A 27266-nucleotide genomic window follows, 5' to 3' on the forward strand; every position below is an offset into this window, starting at 1 on the left:
ATCTGGAGGGCAAAATGGGATATATGGAAAGGGCAAAGAGATTGGAGTCGCCAGACTCCTCTGAAAGCCCTGTTCCTAAGCCCAGAAGCCAATCGGTGATTTGTGGGCGCTTGGTGATGAGAAAGGCACTCTGTGCATGCTCAAGGGCGCAGTGATGGTGATGATGGTGGCGATTTCACACCCACCCACACTGATTCTGGCTCTGAGTCTTTCCCCTCCCTCTGGTGGAAAGCTCAAATTCAGAGAAGAGAACAACTTCTAAGACACTGTTCTCATGTGCCCAGCTCACGGCGGAGCTTGAGGATTTCCAGCAACAGTTTCTCTTTCTCCAGCACGATCTTTTCCTTCTGCAGCTGGAGGGTCTCCTTCTGCAGTTCTAGAACCTCGGTTTGCAGCTGGCTCTGCCTCTCCAAAAGCTCTCTGAATGGGCCTCTTGTTAGTGTGCTGCAACCCTTCTGGCTGGGATGCAAATCTTCAGCTGCAAGCAAACAGAAGCCCCCCAAAAGAAGAAGGTTAAAGCAGAGAACCAGGGCAAACTGTCTGAAACGCCAGCAAGGCGAAACTTAGACGAAACAGTCAAAACTTCAACTAAGCCCATCTGTTCTCCCATACTTACTCTGTTTATAATTGCTGGCTTTACTTACAGATCATGTATTCCCACTCCCAGTGCAGGTGTCCTATCGGTCATGATCGCACTGCATCATGGGTTTTACAGTCTCAAGCCAGCAATACTTCCAGCATATGCAACCTTAGAACTACAGAACCCGCTGTACATTAAACTGTTTGAGAAAAAGTTCCCTCATTTGACACCGCATACTAAACACTTGGCCACAAAGTTCACCAGGGCTGCATTCCCACAGCAGTGTATTCAATCTCCTGACAGTAAATAGCATGTCAATCACTCGTTTCCAGGTTATTTGATTCCAGAAAGAATCTGTGGGCAGCCTATTTCACCTGGAAAATCACGGGGGTCAAGTGGCGAGAACTGGGGCAGCACACTGGAATGCAGCTCTTTCCTGCTGTTTTGACGGGGGAATCGCGGGTGAACAGAAATGCTGCAGCGTGGGGGGAAATAAATTAGAAAACGAGACAGGAGCACTAGTATTATAATCAGGAATACAAACACAATATTCCCCACTCTCAGTGAATGCACCCTCAGTGGCCTTGGGCCAGTCATCAATTCTCAGCTGAACCTACCTCACAGGGCTGTTTGTGATATTTGAAAAGCTCTTACTCACTCAGTCGAGACACACAGGAGACCTGCTTCCCACGCCATTTTCCGCAACATTCCCAAAAGAAAACATGGACCCTGGGTAAGCTCATGGAACTCCAAGTCAGATACTCCAGCCAGGTAAGGATCCCGGGAGTCGCCGGGAGGTATTTTAAACCTTCTGCCCCTTTTCTGGTCTGATCAAGATTAATTATAACTTTGGAGTTCGCTTTGAACGAGGTCACATATTTTCAGCTGGGAAAAGCAATTTAAAGCTAGTCCTGAGATGGTGCTAACAAGGAAAACCTATAAAGATCTGGGAATCCCCCTTACACAAGCGGCTGAACCCCCCACAAGAGAAAAGCAGTCTAAAATCTCATACTACTTTAAACCTAAAGCTGACAATATAAGTAACTTGAAGAGCCTGCACTCCCACGAATGGACTATAGACCGTACCCGGTATGGGATGGTGATGGAAACAGACGAAGGAGGGGTGGGAGTTGATTTGGCAACAGAGTTAAAACAAGCCAAACAAGTTACCTCAGAAAATGAAGCTTCTGTGGCCCAATTGGGGCAGGAGCAGGAGCTACAAGCAGGGCTGTTTGTGAGGACAAAATGAGGATGGGGAGAACCTTTGGTTCTCTGAAGGAATGGTGGACTATAACTGCATTCATTAAAATAGTGTGTCAAACCTCAGGCTCTCTAGCCTTATCTGTCTGGCCCAGGCTTCCTCAACCTCGGACCTCCAGATGTTTTGAGACTACAATTCCCATCATCCCTGACCACTGGTCCTGCTACCTAGGGATCATGGGAGTTGTAGGCCAGAAACATCTGGAGGGCCGAGTTTGAGGAAGCCTGGCCTGGCCTTTGGAATTCTTCCCAGGCCACACCCCTCTCCCCAGGCCACACCCCCACTGACAGGCCACGCCCCCTCACTGGCCCTGCTTCAGGCCACAACCGCTTGACTGTGTCACTGGACTGATAATGCTTCTTGCATTTAGCAGTTCGCTCAGATGGAAGCGACCCTGAGGATTATCTGATCCAATTCCCTGCAATGCAGGAATTATGCAGCTGTCCCATTCAGGGATCGAACCTGCAACCTTGGCATTATCTGCACCACGCTCCAACCAACTGCGCTATCCACGCATATCACGTCAAGGTTGCAGGTTTGGTCCCCATACAGGCCACCTGCATATTTCCTGCATTGCAGGGGGTTGGACTAGATGACCGTCGGGGTCCCTTTCCACTCTGCAGTTCTATGATTCTGCAGAGGATTGACAGGGCTTTGCGAGTGTGTGCAGAAACTAGAGGTCAATTTTATATGCATTCCAGAAACTAGAGGTCAATTTTATATGCATTCCTTTGCCCACTTCTGCACCCGGCGTGACTGACTGTGGGCTTGGCCTGGAAAGGGTTCCCGAACCCTGTAATAAACAGACAAGCGTTTCAACCTGATTTGGGTAGAGATCCTCACCGTGATCATCGAGGGCGGAGGGGGTGGCTTTGGAACTCCCAATGCCACTGCTTTGAATCAAGGGGATGCAGGCTGCTCCCAGACAAGGACATTCCAGCTCGGGGCTGAGAGGGCACTCAAGCTTACATGCCAAAGGGAGGTCTGACGGGCAGGTACTAGGTTCTGGCATTCTACAAACGCTGGACCGCCCGGATTCCCCCCTTCGTGGCAAAAGCATCCTGGGGATTTGTGCACAGTGCGGCTGGTCTGAGTGATGAACGTAGCTTAACGAGACCCCCTTGCAGGGCTCCGCCGACGTCTTTTCCTCTCTCTCTCGAGCCCCCTCTGCACGTCGTTCAAGCCCCTCCCTGGACTGCGAGAGGCTGGCAAAGTCCTGCCTTGGTAAATCTGCCTGCGGTGAACCCCCGTTAGCTTTGGGGTTTCCGGGAGCCTCAATCCGGCACGGCTGCCGGTAGTGGCTGTCGCTGCGGAGATACGACAGGCAAGGCGAGCCTGAGAGCACCTCGGCGCGGATTGTCGCCGACGCGTCTCCTCTGGGGCTGCCCGGAGACTCAGCTCTCGAGCCAGGACGGCAAAGCAACCGTCTGGGGAGCGCGGTGTCCGTTTTATTGAGGAGAGCGACGATATCGCGGAAGAGGCGTTCCCGGGGCTGCTTCTGCAGCAGAGGGTGCTTCTCTACGCTTAGACCTTTGCGGGCGTCCACCACCATGTTTTTCCACTTCTTGAGGATCTCTTGCGGCGTGCGCTGAATGAGAGGATTCAGAGAGTTGACGGCCGCGGCGATCTCCTCCCAGGCCCGTTGGCGGGCAGCGGTGTTGCTGTAGCGGCCGCTTTTCGGGATCAGGATGTCCTTGCGGAGAGCAAATCCTTCCAGGATCAGGAACTTCTCCTCATCAGAAAACTTGATCCTCTTCGCCTTGGCCGTTGCCATGTTGTCCCCTGCAGTTCAAAAGACAAGCAGAATTTTGGTATATTGAAAAATAGCCTGCACAGAGAGTGTGTGGGTAGGAGCCAAGGAGGTAGAGGTAAAAAGGTGAAGGACCCCTGGATGTGTATCTGAAGAAGTGTGCATGCACACAAAAGCTCATACTTAGTTGGTCTCTAAGGTGATACTGGAAGGAATTATTTTATATTTTATTTTGTTTGGACCCCTGGATGGTTAAGTCCAGTCTAAGGCGACTATGGGGTAAGTAAGTAAGTAAGTTTTATTTACGGCCATTGGCCCAGCACATAAAAAATACAATTGCAAAACAACCTATAATATTTAAAACCTTCGCCAGAGGCTGAAACCCTCTGCTCGTTACTAAATAAAAGCACAGACTGTCCGACTATCTATTTTCACATTTTGGCTCCTGGATTAGCGGGGTTCTCCTGACCGTATCAGAGCCCTTTTTTCTTCTTTAGAGCTAAGACTAAGTATTTGGCAACAGTGCGTGATCTAGATGGATCTTCGTGGGGTTGCGGCGCTCATCTCACTTTCAGGCCAAGGGAGCCGGCGTTTGCCCACAGACAGCTTTCCGGGTCATGTGGCCAGAAGGACTAAACCGCTTCTGGTGCAACGGAACACCGTGACAGAAACCAGAGCACACGGAAACGCCGTTTACCTTTTCGCCACAGCGGCACCTATTTACGGTATCTACTTGCACTGGCATGCTTTCGAACTGCTAGGTTGGCAGGAGCTGGGACAGAGCGACAGGGATTCGAACCGCCGACCTTCTGATCAGCAAGCCCAAGAGGCTCAGTGGTTTAGACCACAGCGCCACCTGCATCCCTAGGAGCCAAGGAATAAAGAGGTGGGCCCAGCATCCAGATAGGGACCCAGTACTTTATCCAATTGCAACAGGGCAGAATTCAAATTAACCTGGGTGTTTTAACAGAACCTCAAGCCAAGTGTCTTCCCCAAGTAGAATTCAAAGGCAGATTATATAGTATAGGCAGAGCACACAAAGAGCCATAAAACATCAAAACAGTCTCACAACATAAAGCATCAATTTTACATGCCAAAAAAACCCCAAAAACACAAAAAACAGTTACAGGTCATGTGATTAATAAACATGTATGGCATATTTCATCTTTCAGCTTCCCCATCTTGAGGTGACCAGAAATGCTCAGGCCATTTGCCCAATTTAGGTATCAGATGTGCCACGTAACCATGGCAACTTAGCCCATGATCAGTCTTGACATTTCTTCCATCTACCTCTCAGGAAGCTGCGGGGATTTCTGATTAACACTGTAGTTGCTAACTCTCGAGAGACTTAAGAACAACCTCTTTGAGCCCTCTGTTTATGCATTCCCAGGGATAGATAAAAATCTCTTGTTTATGGGCTCGAGAGCAAAGGGTTGTAAACTGCAGGCCCACAAGATTCTTGCACAGAAAGAAAACCTTTTATCAGATCATTCCATCTAAGAGGTTAAATGCAATTAAAACAACACATTAAAACATTCAAATCACAATACAGTGGTACCTCGGGTTAAGAACTTAATTCATTCTGGAGGTCCGTTCTTAACCTGTAACTGTACTTAACCTGAGGTACCGCTTTAGCTAATGGGGCCTCCCACTGCCACCGCGCGATTTCTGTTCTCATCCTGAAGCAAAGTTCTTAACCTGAGGTACTATTTCTGGGTTAGCGGAATCTGCAACCTGAAGCGTCTGTAACCCAAGGTACTACTGTATGCACCTGGGGTCTCTAATTCTTATATCATTCTTTAGCTTAAGTTCAGTGTAATGCTCAATATTGCTTGATTTTCCATTCTATGCCCCACTTTATTTCGTATGATTTTACGATACTTGCTGCTTCACCTGTTCTAAGTTGTTCTTTTCTTTACTGTTATTTTATGTTGTGGATTTTTTGGGGGGGAAATCATTCAATAATGATTTTTTAAAAATACCCCTCCTTTAAAAAAAAAATCCCCTTAAACGACAGTTCCCAGAATTTATTTTTTTTGGGGGGGGGGGGGTGTCACATGCTTTAGATGTACAGTATTTGTAAGTAACTGACAAAACAGGAAGTGTTAGCATCGAATGCTTCTTTCACCTCATAATATACACAATATCTGTTCCAATCTTGCCCTCACTCTGTCCGGAGTCCCAATGAAGTTAACTACTCCCCGAAAAGCAAAATGGGGGGGGGGAGTTGGAGCACATGGTTATCCCCCTCCTTTAAACCCCCACAACACCATGAGATACATCAAGATAGCAAGTACCCCAAGATCACCCAAGTGGAGGATATGAACCCTGATCTCCCAGGTCCTGGTCCAACACACTAACCACTGCACCACGCTGCCTCTCCTTTATGAACATAGGAAGCTGCCTTCTACTGAAGCCAGACCATTGGCCCATCTAGCTCAGTATTGCCCACAATGACCTGCAGCAGCTCTCCAGGGACTCAGTATCTCCTGGATTGAACCTACCAACCGCAACTAAAGGGAAGCGCCCCTGAGCATGTGCGAAGTGCTGGTGCCACCTGGGACCTTTTGCGTTGTGCAAATCAGATGCACCAGCTCTGAGCAATTCCTTCTTCTCTGGGACCCGTAACTTTTCACAAGCTGTTTCACACGTGTGATCAGTTGCGTGGGTCTCCCCGCTGGCTGTTTTGCTCACTTCCCAGCACTGCGGTTTGCCTAACTGTGATTTAGTCACACTGATGTCTCGAGAGCGCCCTGATCTAGCTTTAAAAAAAAGAAATCGTTAAAAACGATTTTTACCGAATTACATAGCAAGGAAGGAAAGGCTATAACTTACCGCCTCCCTGCCCGCTTGGTTTCGGGGCTCTCACGTCTCCTTCGTCCTCATCACACGCTCCGAAGAGAAGAACAAGGGGCGTTGCGTGTCTGTGTGTTGTGTGTAGAGCCAAACACGCACATAAAAAAACAAAACAAAACCCACCCGCTTCCCTTCTGGCCACTTCCTACCAAACGCAACTTCTGGAGCTAAAAGCCCCCTGAGCATGTGCAAAGTGCTGGTGCAAAGCATGTGCAAAGCGGCGAGGATGCAGGAGGGGGGAGCCCCGTTCCGGTCGTTTTTGATAGCCAAAGCAATGATAGTAACAAACCATACAAATAATAATAACAACACAGAGGGGGGGAAAGGGAGGAGGGAGAGGAAATGGCTCCGGAGAAAGCCACGCGGTATTTCCCTTAGATTTTCTCGCTCGATGGTATTTCCTCTCCCACCTTTTTGGTCCGAGAAGGGCGAGGAGGCGAGAGGCGGCTCCAAGCGCAGGAGCGCGCAAGGCGAACTCGCCTGTGCGCGATCGGAGCGCAGTGCGGACGCAGCAGCCAAGATCCGCCTTTGGGACTCCTTCTGCAAAGGGGGCAGGCAAATAGGGGTCCGGATTAACCCTCCTCTGCTCAAGGCACGGGATCTTCACCGCCTTGCTGGCCGACGTGGAACTGACCTCAGCCACTTCGCTGGAGCCTTAAAAAATAGAGAGCCTAGCATTTACTCACGAGTAGACCCATCCGGGCGCACGCAACTGAGCTCTGACCACAGTGGAACCACTGAAAAGGAATGAATCTTGTTTGCTTGTTTATTTTGCATTTATTGTTTTAATTTACACCAAGGAGCCATTTAATCCCAACAACCCGGGAAAGTAGGCTCTGTGTGTTCTTCCTTCCAAGGTTTGGTCTGTTGTTGTTTTTAAAGGCTATTTTAAAAAATATATATATATTTGCATATTGCTGTTCATAAAATATCAAGAGTGGTTTGCAACAGCCATATGGTACGTAAAACGAGTTAGCTTGTTATTAAATACGCTGCCCTTCGTCAGAGGATCACAGGGTGGCTTATGATATAAAGTCACAAAAATAGGTACCGTGGTAGGAAAAAATAATAAACCTCCTCCTCCTACCCCCAACCCAGTTTAAAAGGCCACAGATGGTTTAGTTAGCTGAAGCCTGGAAGAAGAGGAATGCTTTTGCTTGGCACATAAAGATATGTAATGAAGGCACCAGGTGAGCCTTCCAGTGAAGAGCATTCCACAAACGGGGAGCCACAGCAGAAAAGGCCCTGTTCTTGTTTTGCTGCTGTTTGGAGGCACACGGAGAAGGGCCTTGGATTTTGATCACAGGGTCTGGGTAAGTTTATATGGGGAGTGGTGGTCCTGAGCTGTTTTATTTATTTTATTAAATTCGTATACCGCCCTTCATCCGAAGATCTCACGGTGGTTCACAACGTTAAGGCTTTATAGGTCAAAACGAGCACTTTGAATGGGTCCTGGAAACTGACTGGTAGCCAGTCCAGTTGGGCTGCAATTGGTGTCAAACCGTCTTGCCCCAGTGAGCAACCTGGCTGCTTAATTCTGCACTAACTGGAGGTTGGACTAGATGCCTCTTGAGGTCCCTTCCGTCTTCTACAGTTCTATTATGATTATGATTACGCACTGCAGTAATTTAACCTAGAGGTTACCAAAGCATAGACAGACAGAAGTCAGGCTAATCCTGTCCAGATAGGGGGCGCAGCTGGGTCACCAGCCAAAACTGATGGAAGGCTCTCTGGGCCACTGAGGCTACCTGATGCTCAAGTGACAGCAAAGGATCCAGGAGTACTTGCAAGTTACGTGACCAAACAAGAGCAGGCAACCTCCCATCCATCTGGTCTAGGGAACCACCCACTAGCAGTGCTTCAGTCTTATCTGGATTGAGCTTCAGTTTGCTGGCTAAATAATCCAGTCCATTAACGAGGCAAGACACCGGTCCAGCACTTCCACTGCCTTACCTGCAGATGTAAAGGAGAAGGAGAGCTCTGTGTGTCATCACCATATTGCTGACAAGGTGCTCCAAAACGCCAGGTGACCCCACTCTGCGATTTCATGTAGTCATGGGTTACGGCCATTTCAGGTTGTGTGTTTTTGGGTTGCGCACCGCGCCGAAACTGGAAGTACCGGAATGGGTTACTTCCGGGTTTCAGCGCTTGCGCAGAAGCGTTGAATTGTGACCCGTGCGTGCGCAGACACGACGCTGCGGGTTGTGAACCTGCCTCCCGCACGGATCACGTTCGCAACCCGAGCGTCCACTGTATATGTTGAACAGCACGAGGGATAAAATTGATCCTTGAGGAACTGCACATTGAAGGCTCCATGGGGCCCATGAGCACTCCCCAAGCATTGCCCTCTAGAAACGACCATCCGGAACCAGTGTAAAGCAGTGCCACCCGTCCAGTAAAAACCATATAAAAATAGAAAACTAGCTGTTATGGAAAGGTGTGTTCCGAATTGCCTGCAGAAGCCTGACGGAATAATTTTTTTTCCTAGCAGACATTTAGAAGGCTCCTGCTGAATCTCCGTTGGCAGAGCATTCCACAAGACACACTCCATATGTTTCTGAATTTTTCACAGTTCAATAATAATAATAATAATAATAATAATAATAATAATAATAATAATTTATTTATACCCTGCCCATCAGGCTGGGTTTCCCCAGCCACTATGGGCAGCTCCCAACAGAATATTAAAAAACATGATAAAACATCAAACATTAAAAACATCCCTAAACGGGGCTGCCTTCAGATGTCTTCTAGAAGTCAAGATAGTTGTTTATTTCCTTGACATCTGATGGGAGGGCGTTCCACAGTGAGGGTGCCATTACCAAAAAGGCCCTCTGCCTGGTTCCCTGTAACCTCACTTCTAGCAGTGAGGGAACCACCAGAAGGCCCTTGGCGCTGGACCTCAGTGTCCGGGCTGAACGATGGAGGTGGAGACGCTCCTTCAGGTATACTGGGCCGAGGCCGTTTAGGGCTTTAAAGATCAGCACCAACACTTTGAATTGTGCTTGGAAGCGTAATGGGAGCCAATAAGTCATGATGACTATGTCATGTCTCCATTCTTAACTGACTGAAACCCCACCCCACACACATGAATCAATTAACAGGAATTAACAGCATTCATGTTCGTTCTTTCCTTCCTTTTAAAAATCCCACTCTATTAAAATGAGAAAATCTGGTACAAGCTCATTTTGTTCATATTCCGCTTGACAAGTTTATTTTTCTCAGCCCTCTAGCGGGATCTTCAGCTCCTTAGAACAAGAGCAAAGAAGCGAGCCTTGAAAATGGATGCAGGAAAATGCAGCCAGCTGAGAAAAATACTGAGCTGGATTCACAGTAAAAACCTACCCCACAGAAGTGCAGGCTGTTAAGTTGCAGACTGCCCTCCTTACCCTGAAAGCACGTTTGCCTGGGGGGAAGGGGGAAGTCAATACTGTTTAGGGCAGGGAAGGAGAAACCTTTGCCCACCCCCCAGATGTTGCTGAACTACAACTCCCATCATGCCTGGCCATTGGTCATGCTTGCTGGGGCTGGAGTTGTAGTTCATCAATACATCTGGAGCACCAACAGTTCTCCCTGCCTGTAGCAGAGGATCGCTAGGCACTGGCATGATTCCACCCACCAAGGCTACTGACTGGCCTCAACAGGAAGAGCCATAGAGACTTCCTGTCTGTTGCGTGGTCTTTCCTGGCTTGACTTCCCACCTCCTGCCCAATAGCATCTTATAGCTGAGGTCTGACATGCAAGCCTTTCATCTTGAGAAACCTCCAAAACATCTTTAGGTGGAAGGAAAGCTATTCCATTTGGTCCTGGCCATTTGGAAGCAGCCTGCATCAATGGAAATTTGTATTTTGGGGCAGCAAGTCCCTCTATTTTGGGTAAGAGGGTGCAATGGTGATCTCCCAAATAGCAGCCTCTTTCTCCTTTGTGGGTTTTTTTTTTAAAGCCCTTGGTGAGTCACTAAAGAAATAAATCAGAATGACTCTTGCCCTGTCTCTAAGTTGATTGCAAGAGTCATTCCCTGTTGAGCCAGCAGCTTCTGAGTAGACAAAGCCACACATCTCAGCTTCTGGGCAGTGAAGTCAATTCCTTCGACGTTGGGTTGACTCGTCTTTTCCAGGACCTCCAGCATGTTTGAAACAAGGACAGCCTTGACCAGCAGTGCTGCGATGGCAACGTGGACTTTTGGACAACCCAGAGCCTTCAAGTGCAGAGAAGCGATGTCAGCTGAAAGACGCAGGAGACACGTTTGAACGCAGAGGCCAGCCCTTATTATTATTATTATTATTATTATTATTATTATTATTATTACCCTGCCCATCTGGCTGGGTTTCCCCAGCCACTCTGGGTGGCTCCCAACAGAATATGAAAAACACAAGAAAACATCAAACATTAAAAACTCCCCTAAACAGGACTGCCTTCAGATATCTTCTAAAAGTCAGATAGTTGTTTATTTCCTTGACATATGATGGGAGGGAGCCACCACCGAGAAGGCCTTCTGCCAGGTTCTCTGCAACCTCACTTCTCACAGTGAGGGAACCAACAGAAGGCCGTCAGAGGTGGACCCCGGTGTCCGGGCTGAACGATGGGGGTGGAGACGCTCATTCAGGTATATATATTTTAGGTGCCAGGCAGAAATGTTCCCAGTTGATTAATATCCTATGGCTTTTTAAACGTGACTGTGGCAAGGGGAGGGTTTACTATTTTGTAGTCTTTGTTTTAATTATTTACATACTTGTGTTTTATCTTGTATTTTATTCTGTGAAGCGTCCCGAAGGGCGGTACATAAATTGAATTAACAATAATAATAGTAACAACTGCCCTGCAGGTTTCAAACCCACCTTGGCTCCACCACAGCCTGCAGCGATGGAGGCTGGAGAAGACTCCAGGCCCAGTGGCTTTTAGCCAGTGCTGCATCGGTACCCAGAGCTTCAGGGAGGTGGGCACTCTGCCAAGCAGCTGGAGGAGAAAAGGCAGCAGCGTTTGAGAAAGGATAACTGGTTCTGCGTAAACGTTGGGCTCGTCCTCTTTGTAAAGACTGACGACCCTGAAAGAAAGAGAGAGAGAGAAATGTGCTTACAAGGCACTGTATTTGATTTAGCGAGCTAAACAACGATTTTCCTCTGCTCTTCCTATTTTTTTTTGTTCTTTGAATACTTTATTTAAGATTCAACAATAACAAAAAAATCCACAATAACTACTACATCAGTTCATTACAATTGACCATCTTTAACAATAGTTGAAAAATTACAGAGCATCACTTTAACTTACTCAAATTTTCATATTTAGCTTTTATCTCTTTATCTCTTTCTTAGCAGATCAAAAAGAAAAAGGACCAAAAAAAAAGAAGGTAGAGAGAAAAAGAAGGGGGGGGGGAGAAAGATTTAAAGAAAGAATTAAATGGGGGGGGGGGAAATAAACACATTTGACTTCCAATTAGACTCATTGTATTATTATTTCCATTACTTTTTCACACACAGTTCCAGATTACTGTATTACTTTCTTTGTTTTCATCAGGTTTTTTCTTAAATGAAGTTCTCATTTAAGATCTTCTGCTCTTCCTAGAGCAGACATAGGCAAACTCCGGCCCTCCAGATGTTTTGAGACTACAATTCACACCATCCCTGACTAGCTAGGGGTCCTGTTAGCTAGGGGTGATGGGAATTGTAGTTTCAAAACATCTGGAGGGCCGGAGTTTGCCTATGCCTGTCCTAGAGAGTGCGGGGATCGAACCTGAAACCTTTGGCATGCAAAGCGGATGCTCTACAACTGAGCTATATGGCCTTCCTTAGCAAATCCCTAGCAAGATAACAAAGAAATTCACTGGGTTAGACTCCAGAGCAGCCTTCCCTAACTCAGTGCCCTCCAGATGTCGTTGGACTCCAACTCCCATCAGTCTCAGCAGTATAGGGGTGATGAAAACTGTAGTCCAATAACATACCGAAGTCCTTGTGGTTAGATTACCATATTTTTCACTCCATAGGGTGCACCGGACCATAGGGTGCTCCTCGTTTTTAGAGGAGGAAACAAGAAAAAAAATATTTTTTCTGGTTTTCCTCTTCTAAAAGCCCTGTTTTTTTGAGGATCAGCTAAAAGTTTTGCAGCTTTTTTGCAAAGGGAAAAACCCTGGTTTTTTTTTTGAGGATCAGCTAAAAATTTTGCAGCTTTTTTTTTTGCAAAGCGGGAAAAGCAAAGCTCCTTTTGCAAAGGGGGAAAAGCAAAGAGGAAAAGCCCCATTTTTATGGGGTTCAACTCACATTTCTGCCTTTTCTACAGCTTCCAGACAGATAATCTAATCAGCCAGTCACATGTCGCTGGGGAAACAAACAACCTCCCTCTGCAGCACATTCAACAATGGAGGGCGGGGCTGAAAGGGAGCCGGGACTCTTATCTCTCTCCCGATCTCTTGCTGATCAGCTGCTGAGCGGGGTCCTTTCAACACTCCCTTTTCTCTTTGTAAAATAAAAAGCACGATCCTCTTTTGGCCCCTGGGCAATTCAGCTCCAGGGACCACCATTCGCTCCATAAGACGCACAGATATTTCCCCTTACTTTTCAGGAGGAAAAAAGTGTGTCTTATGGAGCGAAAAATACGGTATTAACTGCCCTTCACCAGAAGGGTTGTGGTGGTCCCAGCACTTGCCCCAAACCCTGTAGAGTTGCTGCCCACCAGGGTAGACAATATTGTACTGAATGGACCAATTGGTCTAATTTAGTATATAGCAGCTTCTTCCTTGTTTGAAACAAATTTCTCTTATCCCCCCCTCCTTCCAGTTCCGTGGCTCCTTCTGTTCCTCACCCTTTGGCTTCTAACTCTGTCAAGGCGACTCCGAGGTCCATGGAGGGAAGGTGACACACCAGAGATGAAAAGGCTTCTGGGCAATCCCCAAACTTCTCCAGCAGGAACTGCAATAGGAGAACCAGGCTCTTGTTGCTGTGCAGCAAGATGCAGCCGCTTTGAGGGGGAAGCCCCGAGGACACTTGCCGTCGTTGCGCCACAAGGCTGGCAAAAATGGAGGCCTCGTGCCTCACTTCCTGGTCTTCGTCCTGAAGCAGGCGGACGGCCACCCCAATCAGGCTGTGAAATCAGGCAGTGAAATTCAAATCAAAACAAAATCGATTATTAGAATGGCAAAACAAACTCTTGAGTTTTTAGAAACGGCAAAATTGACGGCAATTATTAGGGGCCACTCAAATCGGGGAATAGTTAAAAGAATGGGAAGGAGTGAAGGAATACGTGAAAAAACAATGTTCCGGGATTGAAATATTAATAGATAATATGTGAAATGTGCAGGGATGAGTAAGAAAAGAATAATAGAATAAGATGATTAACAATTAAAGGGAAATAACACAACAAACAGAAGAAATAAAGTACAGTGGCACCTCGGGTTACAGACGCTTCAGGTTACAGACTGGGCTAACCCAGAAGTAGTACCTCGGGTTAAGAACTTTGCTTCAGGATGAGAACAGAAATCGTGCTCCAGCGGAGCGGGAGGCCCCATTAGCTAAAGTGGTACCTCAGGTTAAGAACAGTTTCAGGTTAAGAACGGACCTCCAGAACGAATTAAGTTCTTAACCCGAGGTACCACTGTATTGAGATCACACACGGATGAGGGGGAGTTGGGGTTACGAGGGAATTTATAATATTTGGTGCAACAATAATGTTTGGTATGTGTTGGAAAACAATTGTGGATTTTGTATGTGATGTTTGCAAGTTTTTTCCCCTTTGCATTTTCTTTTTGTGTGTTTTTCCTGGGTGAAAATAAAAAAATAAAATTCAAAATTCAAATCAAAACAAAATCGATTTTGCGGGCGGCAGGAAGGCGAGGTCTCAAAAGATCTCAGCCCTCTGCAAGGAACACAAAGCTAACCTGAGATAGCTTCTGATTTCCGACAGCAACACCAGGTCAGAGTTTCATTGTGGGGGAAACAAAATGGGTAGGTAGATCAAGCCCCTTGGTGCTGCTTGGGGAATAAACGCAGGTGCTGAAAGAGGCAGGGCAAGAGAGGTGTCGGCAGTGCTCCGGCAGCTTCCCAAGGATGCTGGCCCCCTGGCCCCATAGCTACATACCGTAGAGCCAGGGCACGAAGGGACGAGCTGGAGGATTCTTCGGCTGTCCAGAGCACATCGGCTCCACACATTCTCAGCGACTTTGCCACAGCCATTCTGAGTACCTCTGAAGACAGGGGGTTGCTGCACTGGTCGATGATTGCACACCACTGTTCCAGTAAAGGATAATCCTCAGTACTGTCCAAGGAGGAAAGAGCATTTGTAATAAGTGAGAGTGAAGGCCAACACTAATTAACTTCCAAGCGTCCGTCTCTAGCACGTGGCCCTTACGATGTCAGGAGGTCATTTTTCCAGTACAGCTGTACCTTGGATCGCAAATGTCTTGGCTCCCGAACAAATCGGCTCCCGAACGATTGAAACCCAGAAGCGAGTGTTCCGGTTTGCGAGCTGTTTTTGAAAGCCGAACATCTGACAGGGCTTCCGATTGGCTGCAGGAGCTTCCTGCAGCCAATCGGAAGCCGCACTTTGGTTTCCGAACATTTTGGAAGTTGGATGGACTTCCAGAATGGATTCCGTTCAACTTCCAAGGTATGTTATTTTTGGAAAACTGAAAGCAAACCATCCCTCAAGTTCGTTCCATGCCACCCTTGCCTTTGGACACTTTTGTGCTGGGAACAGGGAGAACCTGTATATTTTTGTGCTGAGAAACAGTGACACTCCAGGCATTGCTGGACTCAATCTCACATCAGCCCTAGTCAGCATGACTGATGTCTAGGGGTGATGAAAGCTGTAGTGTAGCGACATCTTTTAAAAAATAAAAAGAAAATATAATTTTTTTTTTCATTTTAAAAACTTTTACGATCACCAAAACACCTATCATACGTTTAATATGGACTTACCTTCCACCCCTTCCATGGTTTGTTTTGGTCATCCTTTTTTTTTTGCTGCACATTTTAATCAATCCACGTTCCTTTCTTTTTCAATCTTAACTATATACTGCTGAATTTATTCTAAACCTGCCAATGTCTTTGTTTACAATAGTTTTCCAGATATTCTACAAATCTTCCTTAAATATTCTTTCTTCCTGATCTCTTATTCTATCAGTTAATTTAGCCATTTCTGCATTTCCCATCCATTTCGCGTGCCATTCCTGCAGTGTAGCATCATCTGGGAGGCCAAAGTTCCCCACCAAAGACACAAAATATACCAAGAACGAGCCAACGGCCCATCTAGTCCAGCATCCTGTTCTCAAAGTGGCTGACCAGATGTTTGCGGAAAGCCTGTAAACTGGACATGAGCACAACAGCAGTCTGCCCACCTGCGACTTGCAGGTATTCAGAAGAACAGTTCCTCTGGCAATTAATCTACTTACCTTGGAGTCAGGAGCAAAATTGTAAGACACAGCACATGTCCCAGAAGCTCTGGGCTGAGGTCATCGTTCCCCACCATGGAGAGCAGGTCTCTCTTGCTCTCTGCGAGCACAGCTCCGCACAGCTCGTGAGAAGAAGCCGGGCTCCGAAAGCTCAGCTTGCTACAGAGATGCACACAGGCTTCTAGGTATAACTTCAGAAGCACGTTGTTGGTCCCTCCTTTCAGCACCTGACCAAGTTTCTCCTAATTCAACAGAAGGGAAACATATTTCACATTGGGAGCAGGTGGCGCTGTGGTCTAAACCACTGAGCCTCTTGGGCTTGCCAATCGGAAGGTCGGCGGTTCGAATCCGCGTGACGGGGCGAGCTCCCGTTGCTCTGTCCCAGCTTCTGCCAACCTAGCAGTTTGAAAGCACGCCAAAAAGTGCAAGTAGATAAATAGGTATGGCTGTGGCGGGAAGTTAAACGGCGTTTCTGTGTGCTCTGGCTTCTGTCATGGTGTTTTGTTGCGCCAGAAGCGGTTTGGTCCTGCTGGCCACATGACCTGGAAAGCTGTCTGTGGACAAACGCTGGCTCCCTCGGCCTGAAAGCGAGATGAGCACCGCAAGCCCATAGTCGCCTTTGACTGGACTTAATCGTCCAGCGGTCCTTTACCTTTACCTAATAAGTTTTATAACCTAGGACATGATGGGGAGGAACCTTTGCCCTTCCAGATGTTGCTGAACTACAACTCCCATCAGCCCCAACCAGCATGGCCAACATTTGGGACGATGGGAATTGTAGCATGGCAAACTCTGGAGGACCACAGGTTAGCCCCCCCCCCAATACAGAGAACCAACCCACATGCCTCTGCAGCCCCAAAATTAAGAAAACAAATTTGTTCAACAACAGCTCAGTTGGTAGAGCATGAGACCTGTAAAAAAAAAAGTGATCTGTAAATATAATAAATAGTACTACTAATAGTACCATTAAGTCTTTAATGGCTCAGGGCTGCAATACCTGAAAGGACCGCCTCTCTCCATATAAACCTTCCCTGACTCTGCGTTCATCACCTGAGTCCCTTCCTTGTGTGCCTCCTCCACGTGAGGTCCAGAGGGTGGTAACACAAAAACAGGGCCATTTCTGCAGTGGCTCCCCGTCTGGAATGCAATCCCCAGGGAAGTTTGTCTGGCACCTTCACTATATATTTTTCAGCACCAGACAAAAACTTCAACCAGGCCTTTGGCTGATTAATATCCTACATCCTTTAAATGTGTCTGTGGGAAGGGGTGGGTGGATTATTGTTTTGCTGTTTTGTTTTACTTATTTACTGTATATTCTGGCGTATAAGACTACTTTTTAATCCAGGAAAATCTTCTCAAAAGTCGGGGGTCGTCTTATACGCTGGGTGGAGAATCTGCGGTCAAGTATATCTCAAACTCTGTATTTTAACTGGAAAAGTTGGGGGTCGTCTTGTACGCCCAGTCGTCTTATACGCCGGAAAAATACGGTACTTGTTTTTATCCTGTATTTTATTCTGTGAACCGCCCTGAGATCTTGTGATGAAGGGCAGTATATACCGTAAAGCCAATAAATAAAAAAATAAGCCAAGGCTCACCAGTAACACTATTTGCAACTCCTTCCTAGAATTCAGACAGTTTTCCTCCTCCTTTTCAATCACCCAGGTCAGAATGGCTACTTGCACATCGACGTCGCCCCTTTGCAGGAGCAAGCAAACTTCGCCAATTCTCTCAGGAGCTCCTGATCTCGAGGCCTCGTGACAAAGGAAGCAGGCCCCGTGCTGGCGGAATGTGGCAAGGCCGATCTGGGAGAGAACCAAGAACAGCAGGGTTTGGGTATATTCAGGCAGCCCTGTTCGGTGTAGCAGTTAGGGTGCTGGACCAGGACTGCAGGGACCCTGGTTCACATCCCCACTCAGACGCGAAGCTCCCTGCACTGGCCCTAGGTCTACCTCACAGGGTTGTTGTGAAATTGAGGGCGAGAGTGTCGTGCACGCTGCCCCAAAGCTCCTTGGAAGGACGGTGAAATTATGAGGAAATATTTCTGTAAAAATATAAAAGCAGGAGGCAGGGATAGAGGATCAAAACCCAACTGTGTAGGCGTCAGCATTCAAACAAAAAGTACAAGAAACAATGGGACAACCCTAAATTTCTTACGGATTGTTTTGGTCTTATTTGCCACCATCTGCTGCAATGAAGCATCTCAATTTCATCCTTATTCCTCGCATAGGGAATGCCAGTCCTGCATCTACAAGCATGTCCCTCCTATGGTGCTTGCAAAATATCCCATTAAATATACCCCTCTAATATCCACACAATGCACCATTATGCATCCCTGTCTCTTTTTCCTGCTCTTTTGGATGCGGCCGTGTGTTGTGCCACACACCCCATGGCAGCCATTTTATGTTAGGTCCCATGGCAGCCATTTTGTGACCGGTGCCCCCAGCCCATCCCCGCGCCCCACCCCCAGCAAAAAAAAAAACCAAAATGTGCCCACGCTGACCCCCAAAAGTCGTCAACCACCATCTTATATCCTGCCAAATTTTATGGAGCGTTTCCAGCTGGACTCCACTTCTGTTTGTCAGTTCTGTCGGCCCTGAATGACTACCGCCTTGGCAGGTGTAAAATATACCTGAACCTGAGATGCACCAGGCTTCACTACGGGCTCAGAGTTGGCCAGCTCGCTGCTCACCACCTCTCGAACTCGCTGCTCGAAATCTCGAGAACAGCGTCCAATCAGGAGGGAAACGGCTTGGAGGTAGGCTGTGCGAACGAGGGGAGATGGCTGTGTCGGGGTGAGCAACCAGAGACGGTCTTCCAACTGGCTGGCGATGGAGGACAGCACGCTGGGGGGAAGGCTGAAAGGAAGTTAAGACCACCATATTAGTGTTAAGCACAGTCATTTAATTCACTGGAATTGTAAATGCTTGCATGCGTTGTGATGCGTATAGGTTGGACTGGCTGGTAACGGAAATCTGGAGAGTTCTCTAGTAGTTCTCGCGTGACTGGCTAACATTGGTCACAGGGAAGATATCTAGCGAAGGAGATTCCTTGATTCCTTCCTTCCTTCCTTTATATTAAAAGCTTTTTCAGCATCTATAAACATCATTGCAGCTTCCCCCCCCCTGCCATTTTTTACCTTCAGGTATTCTATCATATTAAAAAAAATTCTTATATTATCTTTCATTTGTCTACCTGGTAGGAATCCTGCCTGGTCTTGATGTATATATTCGCCTAAAACCTTCTTCAGTCTGTTTGCTAAAATGTTTGCAAATAATTTATAATCATTGTTTAGTAGTGAAATAGGCCTGTAATTTTTGATCTGCATCAAATCAGGGTCCTGTTTTGGGACCACTGTTATATAAGCTTCTTTCCATGTTCCTGGGATTTCACCTGTTTTTAAAATCTCATTCATCACATCCTTCATCGGATTTACTAATTGTTCACTAAACTTTTTATAATATTTTGCTGTTAATCCACCCGGGTCCTGGCGACTTGCCATTTTTAGTTCAGCTAATTGCATCTAAGACTTCCTGGCCTGTTATTTGGGTATTTAAAATAGTTAAGTGATCTTTTAATTTTGGCAGGTTACTGGTTTTTTTTTTATGTATTCCTCTATTTTAAAGTTTTTTCCGCTTCCCTTTCTTATATATCTTATATTTTGGCAAAGTAATAATCATAAATAAATAAGAATAAAAATGTGCCCCCACCACCGAGACTATTCAATTCTAACTATCCAACCTCCCAAAATTTGGCCCCTGGTCTCACCACCCTGAAACCCAGCTACAGACAGAAGGTGTCCGAATGAAAAAAAAATGCACGTATGCACCATACATTTAAAGCACATGACTACCCCCCAAATAATCCTGGGAACTGTAGTTTGTTATGGGTGCCGGGAATTGTAGCTCTGCGAGCAGTAAACCACACATCCTATGATTCCTTGGGGGAAGCCCTGTCCTGCAAAAGGTATGGTTATGTACGCAGAATTAGACTGCTATTCCACAGACGCTTACCCAGGAGTAAGCTTCCCTTGAACCCGGCGTGACTTACCTCTGAAAAGAGGTAAGTATTAGGGGTGGCACTACCAGAGAGCCACTCTTACCAGTTTGCATTCAGGGCCTGAGCCAGCACGGCCTGGATCTGCAGCAGGCAGCCATGCAGCGCGTTGTGGAAAAGTGCATCACCCGGAAGCGGCAAACCCGAGGCCAGTCGGAAGAGGACACCTCCATATTCCGTCGCAGGAACTAACGGGACCAAGGCCTTGGCTGCCATCACCCTCACGGCATGTATGGGGTTTCCGGAAAGCCGGACGAGGGGCTCCAGGAAGCAGGCGTTGGTATCACTGCAGAAGAAGGAACGGACGAAAGGCAGAGTTTTCAGAATTCGGTTCCCGGTGCCCTTAACAAACTACAGTTCCCAGGATTCTTCAGGGCAACCCGTGTGCTTTAAACACACAGGACCATACATTTAAAGCACATTTCTCACTACCTCCAACACAAAAGAATACTGGGAAGTATAGTTTGCCCCTCACAGAGGTGCAATTCTCAGCACCCTTAACAAACAACAGCTCCCAGGATTCTTTTGGAGGAGGAGGAGGAGGAAGAAGAAGAAGAAGAAGAAGAAGAAGAAGAAGAAGAAGAAGAAGAAGAAGAAGAAGAGGCGGAGTTTGGATTTGATATCCCGCTTTATCACTACCCGAAGGAGTCTCAAAGTGGCTAACAATCTCCTTTCCCTTCCTCCCCCACAACAAACACTCTGTGAGGTGAGTGAAGCGGAGAGACTTCAAAGAAGTGTGACTAGCCCAAGGTCACCCAGCAGCTGCATGTGGAGGAGCGGGGACGCGAACCCGGTTCACCAGATTATGAGTCTACCGCTCTTAACCACTACACCACACTGGCTCATGTACTTTATACCTCTAATGTACTGGCCATAAATTGAAAGCACATTTCCGACCCCCCAAAAAAGAATACTGGGAATTATAGTTTGCCCCTTGCAGAGCTACAACTCTCAGCACCCTTAACAAACTACAGGCCTCAGGCTCCTTGCCCCTGAAGTGTATCTATCTAGCTTTCAGTGTGCGAGTCCTACTATGTCTTTCAGATCACCCTCAGTATGGCCAAGTTCTTTGCTGCAGCAAGCAAAACTCACCAGGTCTAGAGTTTGTGACGTGACCCTTACTTTTCGAGTGTTCATGCCAATCTTATTTCACTCTAGGCTACTTACACCTCTGGATAACACATTTCGTATTTTGTTTCTTTAACGCTAGTCACCGCTCATAACAATATTTGATCTGATACCACGAGGGCGATTGAATCCAACCCTCTCCAATGCAGGAATATTATTATTTTTTGCCTAACTTGGGGCTTGACCCACAACCCTGAGCTGAGCTCCATCCATTGGTGTGCAAGCAAAAATACCTGCACAAAACCCGACTGTGACTGTCCGATGACCTTTGGTCAGGGCCAGATTTAGGTTTGATGAGGCCCTAAGCTACTGACGCGGGTGGTGCTGTGGTTTAAACCACAGAGCCTAGGGCTTGCTGATCAGAAGGTCGGCGGTTTGAATCCCCACAATGGGGTGAGCTCCTGTTGTTCATTCCCAGCTCCTGCCCACCTAACAGTTCAAAAGCACGTCAAAGTGCAAGTAGATTAAGAGGTACTGCTCCGGCGGGATGGTAAATGACGTTTCTGTGCGCTGCTCTGGTTCGCCAGAAGTGGCTTAGTCATGCTGGCCACATGACCCAGAAGCTGTCTGCGGACAAACGCCAGCTCCCTCGGCCTATAGAGCAAGATGAGCACCGCAACCTCAGAGTTGTCCGCGACTGGACCTAATGGTCAGGGGTACCTTTACCTTTACCTTAAGCTACTGGAGGTAATGGGGTGCTTTATATGTCCAGCTGTCCTTCGTCAACAACAAATTATTGCTGTTTTTTTGTGTTGAATATATGCTATATGGTAATTTATGGTCCCAATAGGTACCTAAAGCCATATAGAAATGAGCAAACCAGTGATATTTTAGGGAGCAGGCAAGCAGGTGGGGCCCATTACTTACATCATAGGAGCCTACACAACACAAAACACTGTTGTGTATGTAGGTTTTGTTTCATGTTTTTTTATCTTATATTTTGGAAATGTACATCCAGTGGTTTTTTCCCTTTAATTTTTTTGGGGGGCCCCAAGAGAGTGGGGCCCTAAGCTATAGCTTGTTCAGCTTATACATAAATCCAGCACTGCCTTTGGTGCCTCCTTCCCACCATGGGCGAGATTCTGCCTGAGTTGCCTACCTATTCCATGTATCGGTGCCACCAGGCTGGAGTTTTGCCAGAAAAGTGAGGATGGCGTAGAGGGACGGGCAGAGTCGAAACCTCCCTCTCTGGGCCCCTGTGGACTCCTCTGCAGCCACGGCCAACTCCTTGAGCAGGATGCTGCTCAGCTGAGGGTAGCGGCTGAAAAGGGCCTCAGGGCTCACCCCGTCCTGATCGCAGCCATCGTCCCAGCTCCGCGTCCGACCGAGCAGACGGACAGTCAGGGCACCTGGGGAAAAAATAACAGCAGGATGAAAAGAACACAGAGCCATGTTATATCTAGTGATGGCACCAGGAATCTTGTCTTTTAAAGGTAAAGGGACCCCTGACCATTAGGTCCAGTCGCAGACAACTCTGGGGTTGCGGTGCTCATCTTGCTTTATTTATTTTTTTATAAGAAATTTATTAAATTTTCCAATAAAAACAAACAATACAAACAACAACCAACAAAAAAATACAAAAATTACAAAAATACAAAAATCTAATTATCTTTTTCATGTTCATCACATTGTATTGGGACTTCCTCACATCCTCTCTTCTGCGTTCATTTCTAATCTTCTTTAGTAACTTTATAACATTATATAATCTTCTTTCTCACCTAATCTTAACAATATAACCTTAATCCATATATAACTCTATTATATTCCTAATAAAACCACATAACAAAATGCTAACTACTTCTTATATTCTATTTTAAACTAACTTCTAACAATACTGAAGCCTTAAATGTCCTTCTGATTTCAATTTCAAATGTCTATCTTTTCACATCGTTTCAAATAGCCTTTAAATTTCTTCCAATCCTCTTGCACCGTTTCTTCCCTCTGGTCTTGGAGTTTCGCGGTCAGTTCTGTGAGTTCCATATATTCAATCAACTTCATCTGCCAATCTTTCACCATTGGTAATTCTTCAGTTTTCCAGTTTTTAGCTATCAAAATCCTAGCAGCTGTACTGGCATACATAAAAAATGTTCTATCTTTATTGGCCAAGGGAGCTGGTGTAAAGCTTCCGGGTCATGTGGCCAGCAGCAGCGCATGGACGAAAATGCCGTTTACCTTCCTGCCGAAGCGGTAGCTATTTATCTACTTGCACTTTGACGTGCTTTCGAACTGCTAGGTTGGCAGGATCTGGGACAGAGCAACGGGAGCTCACCCCGTCGTGGGGATTCGAACCACCGACCTTCCGATCGGCAAGGCTTAGGCTCAGTGGTTTAGACCACAGCGCCACCCACGTCCCTCAATCTTGTCTTTTATCTGTACCTAAATAGATATATCTCCAGTGGGGTGGAACTGGTAAGGTAGGAAACAGGGAGCCCAAACAGTCGGTGGCCAAGAAAAGAATGAAGCCAACAAATTCTAGTTTTTTCTTCTCACCCTCCTCCCTGCTGAATTCTACAGAGGCAACTCTGTGACTAAAGAGGACAAAGGAACCAGGAAGGGCAACCCCTCTGGACTGGTTAGAAGTAAGAAGCTAGGTGGGCTTGGAAGAATCAAGACAGGTAACATGTAAAATGACTAAAAAAAATTGGATACAAATACATACATTAATACAGCAGATTTTAAAGGTTAATGTTCAGCTGAAGCTTTTTTTTTTTAGGGCAGACAACTGGAAGAGGATTATGGAAGATTACTTCAATATATGATTAAAGAGGCGAGATTGCTATATGCACAAAGATGGGAAGACAGAGCTGTACCCACTATAGAGGCTGATAAAACTATTGGGCTTGGCTGAGGTTTAATCAGAGGCAAATCATTACTGATTATTTGTTAAGGATTGGAAAGTTCTTACCTACTTTTTGCATGAAGGAGAAAACCAACTTGTAATATACGAATTTGGAGATGGCGAAAAATAATGGTTTATAGAAGACAGAATGGTTAGATCTTAAGGAATGAATGTCATAGGACAGAGAGCTGGAATTCTTTTTATTTTCTTCTCCTTTTTCCTTCTTTAGCCTTCCTTTCTTTTCCTTTTCTCTCACTTCCTTTAGATTTCTCCTCTCCTTGCCTTGTCTTCTGACTTCGTCCTCTTTTAGACTAAGTAGCTGTTTTATCTCAGCATGTTATAAAAGAAATACTTTGCAATGGGTATATATTTTTGCATATCTTTGAATAAGCATAAATAATAAAAAAAAATTCCTTTTTTTAAAGGCAGGTTGGTGGGGCAGTGCCCCATTTGCCCTGATGGAACAGCCTGCAACCTGTCTGCCTATCCTGGCTATGAGTATGTACAGAAGAAATGTGGTCCTGGCGTATTTCATTTAATTTTTTCATGGCATTTACACTCCCTCTTTCCTTCAAGGAGCTTGAGGTGGCGTACGTGGCTCCCCACTCACCCCTCCATATTTAATTCAAGCAACAACCCTGCGAAGTAGAACAGGCTGGGAGACAACGGGCTGGCCCAAAGAAGAGGAAGAAGAGTTTGGATTTGATATCCCGCTTTTCACTACCCGAAGGAGTCTCAAAGCGGCTAACATTCTCCTTTCCCTTCCTCCCCCACAACAAACACTCTGTGATGTGAGTGGGGCTGAGAGACTTCAGAGAAGTGTGACTAGCCCAAGGTCACCCAGCAGCTGCATGTGGAGGAGCAGAGACACGAACCCGGTTCACCAGATTATGAGCCTACCACTCTTAACCACTACACCACACTGGCTCTCCCAGCGAGCTTCACAGCTGAGTGGGGATGTGGGCCTTGGGAGACCAACAGCGCAACCACTACAGCACAGAGGCTCCCACCCCTGGGGTAATGGGAAGGGAACTGCCTACCAAAGAGCTGGATGGCTGCGTTTCTCATGGCCCAGCTGGGGGAGCGGAGCGCCTCGAGAAATAACACCACCATGGGCGTAACGTACTGGTTCAGGGCTGTGCCAAGACCGGAGCCACGGACCAGAGTCTGCAGCACGTGGAGAGCCGAAACCTACACAGGAAAAAGGAAGAGAGATTGTTTCGCAGCTTAACATACAGGGAAGCTGCAGTTGTGCCATGTTAAGAGTGCTGCTCTTTTCCACCACACCAGCAGCTACTAACACCCTTCCTAAGTGAATTGGGTGGAAACACAACATTTTTAAAATTATTTTTTGGGGTGTGAGGCGTTCTGCTCCCTCGCCTTAAAAACAAAACCGGCGCGAGTTTTATTATGCGCTCAGCATCTATGCGTATGATCTCCTGCGCTTCATTTTGTTTTTTAATGTTCAAGTCCGAAAGCAACGTCAATTAGGGTATAAATATAGAGAGAGACACAAATTACTTCCCTCCCATCCATGAACGGCACCCCAGGACTCGGATTATTTAAAACACAATATATTTTACAAATCTTCTGTTCAAAATAGTACAGCGGTACCTCGGTTGTCGAATGCTTCGGAAGCTGAACGTTTCGGTTTCCGAACGCCGAAAACCTGGAAGTGAATGCTTCCGTTTTTGAACACGCCTTGGAGGTCGAACGGCTTCCGAAGCGCCTTTCTCCATTTTCTCAATGGATTTTGCCGACCGCCCACTGCGCCTTGGTTGTCGGATGTTTCGGAAGTTGAACGGTCTTCCAGAACAGATTACATTCGACAACCGAGGTACCACTGTATTCAAATTACTAATTTTTCTTTTAGGGTGTTCTTTGTGACCTATAAATCAAAATGAATTACTCCACTACTGGGATCCGCATTTCAATTTTTCTTACTTACTTCATCTAACCCCTCTTTGACTGATGCTGTAAAAAGGCCAAAACATTTTCCATTTACTTGGAACTGACCCTTCCAGTTTCCTGGCTAGCGATGAAATCGATGAGCAGATTCTGCCCTGCCAAAAACTTGCCCACCTTTTTTTTGACCTTCCATTACTTGTTCTCTATTACCTGAGGCAAGTCCACCGTCTGGTCCCAATCTCCAGGGAGAGGCTCGCTGGCTAAAGCCAGCAGCCTCTGAATGCAGTTCGCCAGGAGAGGACGCGTCTTGGAGGGGTCTTCCCCAACCACGATGCACAGGAAGAGCAAGGGGAAGCCGGCTGCCCTGCGGGTGATGGAGCAGTTCCTGGGGCTGCTTAACAAAGCCAAACCCTGGAGAGAGAAAGAAGCACACCCAACTCAGCTGAGAAGTGGTTAAAGGTAAAAGAACCCCAACCATTAGGTCCAATCGCGGACGACTCTGGGGTTCCGGCGCTCATCTCGCTTTATTGGCCGAGGGAGCCGGCGTACAGCTTCTGGGTCATGTGGCCAGCATGACAAAGCCGCTTCTGGCGAACCAGAGCAGCATATGGAGATGCCGTTTACCTTTCCGACGGGGCGGTACCTATTTATCTACTTGCACTTTGACGTGCTTTCGAACTGCTAGGTTGGCAGGAGCTGGGACCGAGCATGCTCTCTGTCTGAAACCCTGGAGCATACGTTTCTGAGCACAATTCAAAGTGTTGGTGCTGACCTTTAAAGCCCTAAACAGCCTTGGCCCTGTATACCTGAAGGAGCGTCTCTACCCCCATCGTTCAGCCCAGACACTGAGGTCCAGCTCCGAGGGCCTTCTGGCGGTTCCCTCACTGTGAGAAATGAGGTTACAGGGAACCTGGCAGAGGGTCTTCTCGGTGGTGGCTCCCTGCCATCAGATGTCAAGGAAATAAACAACTATCTGACTTTTAGAAGATATCTGAAGGCAGCCCTGTTTAGGGAAGTTTTTAATGTTTGATGTTTTCTTGTGTTTTTCATATTCTGTTGGGAGCCACCCAGAGTGGCTGGGGAGACCCGGCCAGTGGTCTGACTCAGTATAAAGTAGCTTCCTATGTTTTAACCTAGATGGGATGTTTAACTGCCAAGGTACCTTCTCCAGCGCTTTCCTTGGTATATCTTGGAGCTCTGGGTCCGGGTGGCTTAGCAAAGTGGCACAGAATTTCGTGAATCCCAGGCTGCAGCCTTCCACCGCTCCCTAGAGAAAAGACAACAAACGAGTCAGCTCCCTTACTGCTCAGCAGAAGGCTGCCAAAGGACAACCTTAAAAATCCATGCAATACCGATAAAGAAACTTGAGACATGTGGAAAGCGAGACGATAAAAAGATGGGAAGGAGAGGGGACAAGATAAGGCCACATCTACATCATGTATTAAAGCAGTATGATACCACTTTAAACAGCCACGGCTTCCTCCAAATAATCCTGGGAGTTGTAGTTTGTTA

The 27266-nt window shown here is 46.8% G+C and overlaps 2 protein-coding genes across 2 annotated transcripts in view; both read right to left on the bottom strand.

Annotated features, from left to right (window-relative positions):
• Positions 1 to 272: 272 nt before the first annotated feature.
• LOC117039062 lies at positions 273 to 8517 on the bottom strand. The gene is made up of 4 exons (XM_033136102.1): positions 8401 to 8517; positions 6858 to 6987; positions 2685 to 3623; positions 273 to 478 (listed from the first exon to the last, which is right to left on the bottom strand). Exons 1-4 carry the CDS (start codon positions 8515 to 8517, stop codon positions 273 to 275), a joined length of 1392 nt encoding a protein of 463 aa, XP_032991993.1.
• A 1116-nt stretch (positions 8518 to 9633) lies between these two features.
• LOC117039063 (thyroid adenoma-associated protein homolog) overlaps positions 9634 to 27266 on the bottom strand; it is a 45015-nt gene continuing 27382 nt past the window's right edge. The window contains exons 20-31 of the mRNA XM_033136103.1: positions 26917 to 27021; positions 25965 to 26165; positions 24887 to 25037; positions 22107 to 22356; positions 19926 to 20165; positions 18456 to 18681; positions 17422 to 17628; positions 15827 to 16068; positions 14515 to 14691; positions 13243 to 13521; positions 11286 to 11491; positions 9634 to 10671 (exon numbers count right to left, since the gene is read on the bottom strand). Of these exons, the coding sequence (XP_032991994.1) occupies positions 10418 to 10671; positions 11286 to 11491; positions 13243 to 13521; positions 14515 to 14691; positions 15827 to 16068; positions 17422 to 17628; positions 18456 to 18681; positions 19926 to 20165; positions 22107 to 22356; positions 24887 to 25037; positions 25965 to 26165; positions 26917 to 27021 (2538 nt within the window). The 3' untranslated portion in view covers positions 9634 to 10417. The remainder of the gene's footprint in view (positions 10672 to 11285; positions 11492 to 13242; positions 13522 to 14514; positions 14692 to 15826; positions 16069 to 17421; positions 17629 to 18455; positions 18682 to 19925; positions 20166 to 22106; positions 22357 to 24886; positions 25038 to 25964; positions 26166 to 26916; positions 27022 to 27266) is intronic.

This window comes from Lacerta agilis, chromosome 17 (genome assembly GCF_009819535.1).
Source record: "Lacerta agilis isolate rLacAgi1 chromosome 17, rLacAgi1.pri, whole genome shotgun sequence".
Classification (NCBI taxonomy): domain Eukaryota; kingdom Metazoa; phylum Chordata; class Lepidosauria; order Squamata; family Lacertidae; genus Lacerta; species Lacerta agilis.

Excerpts from the sequence above, each read along its gene's own strand:
- LOC117039062 (XM_033136102.1), bottom strand. The coding sequence starts at position 8,517 with ATGGCCGTAACCCATGACTACATGAAATCGCAGAGTGGGGTCACCTGG. Across the intron at positions 6,988-8,400 it reads CTTCTCCTTTACATCTGCAG|AAGGAGTCCCAAAGGCGGAT; the intron begins GTAAGGCAGTGG and ends CCCCCTTTGCAG. Across the intron at positions 479-2,684 it reads CTCCGCCCTCGATGATCACG|CTGAAGATTTGCATCCCAGC; the intron begins GTGAGGATCTCT and ends GTTTGCTTGCAG.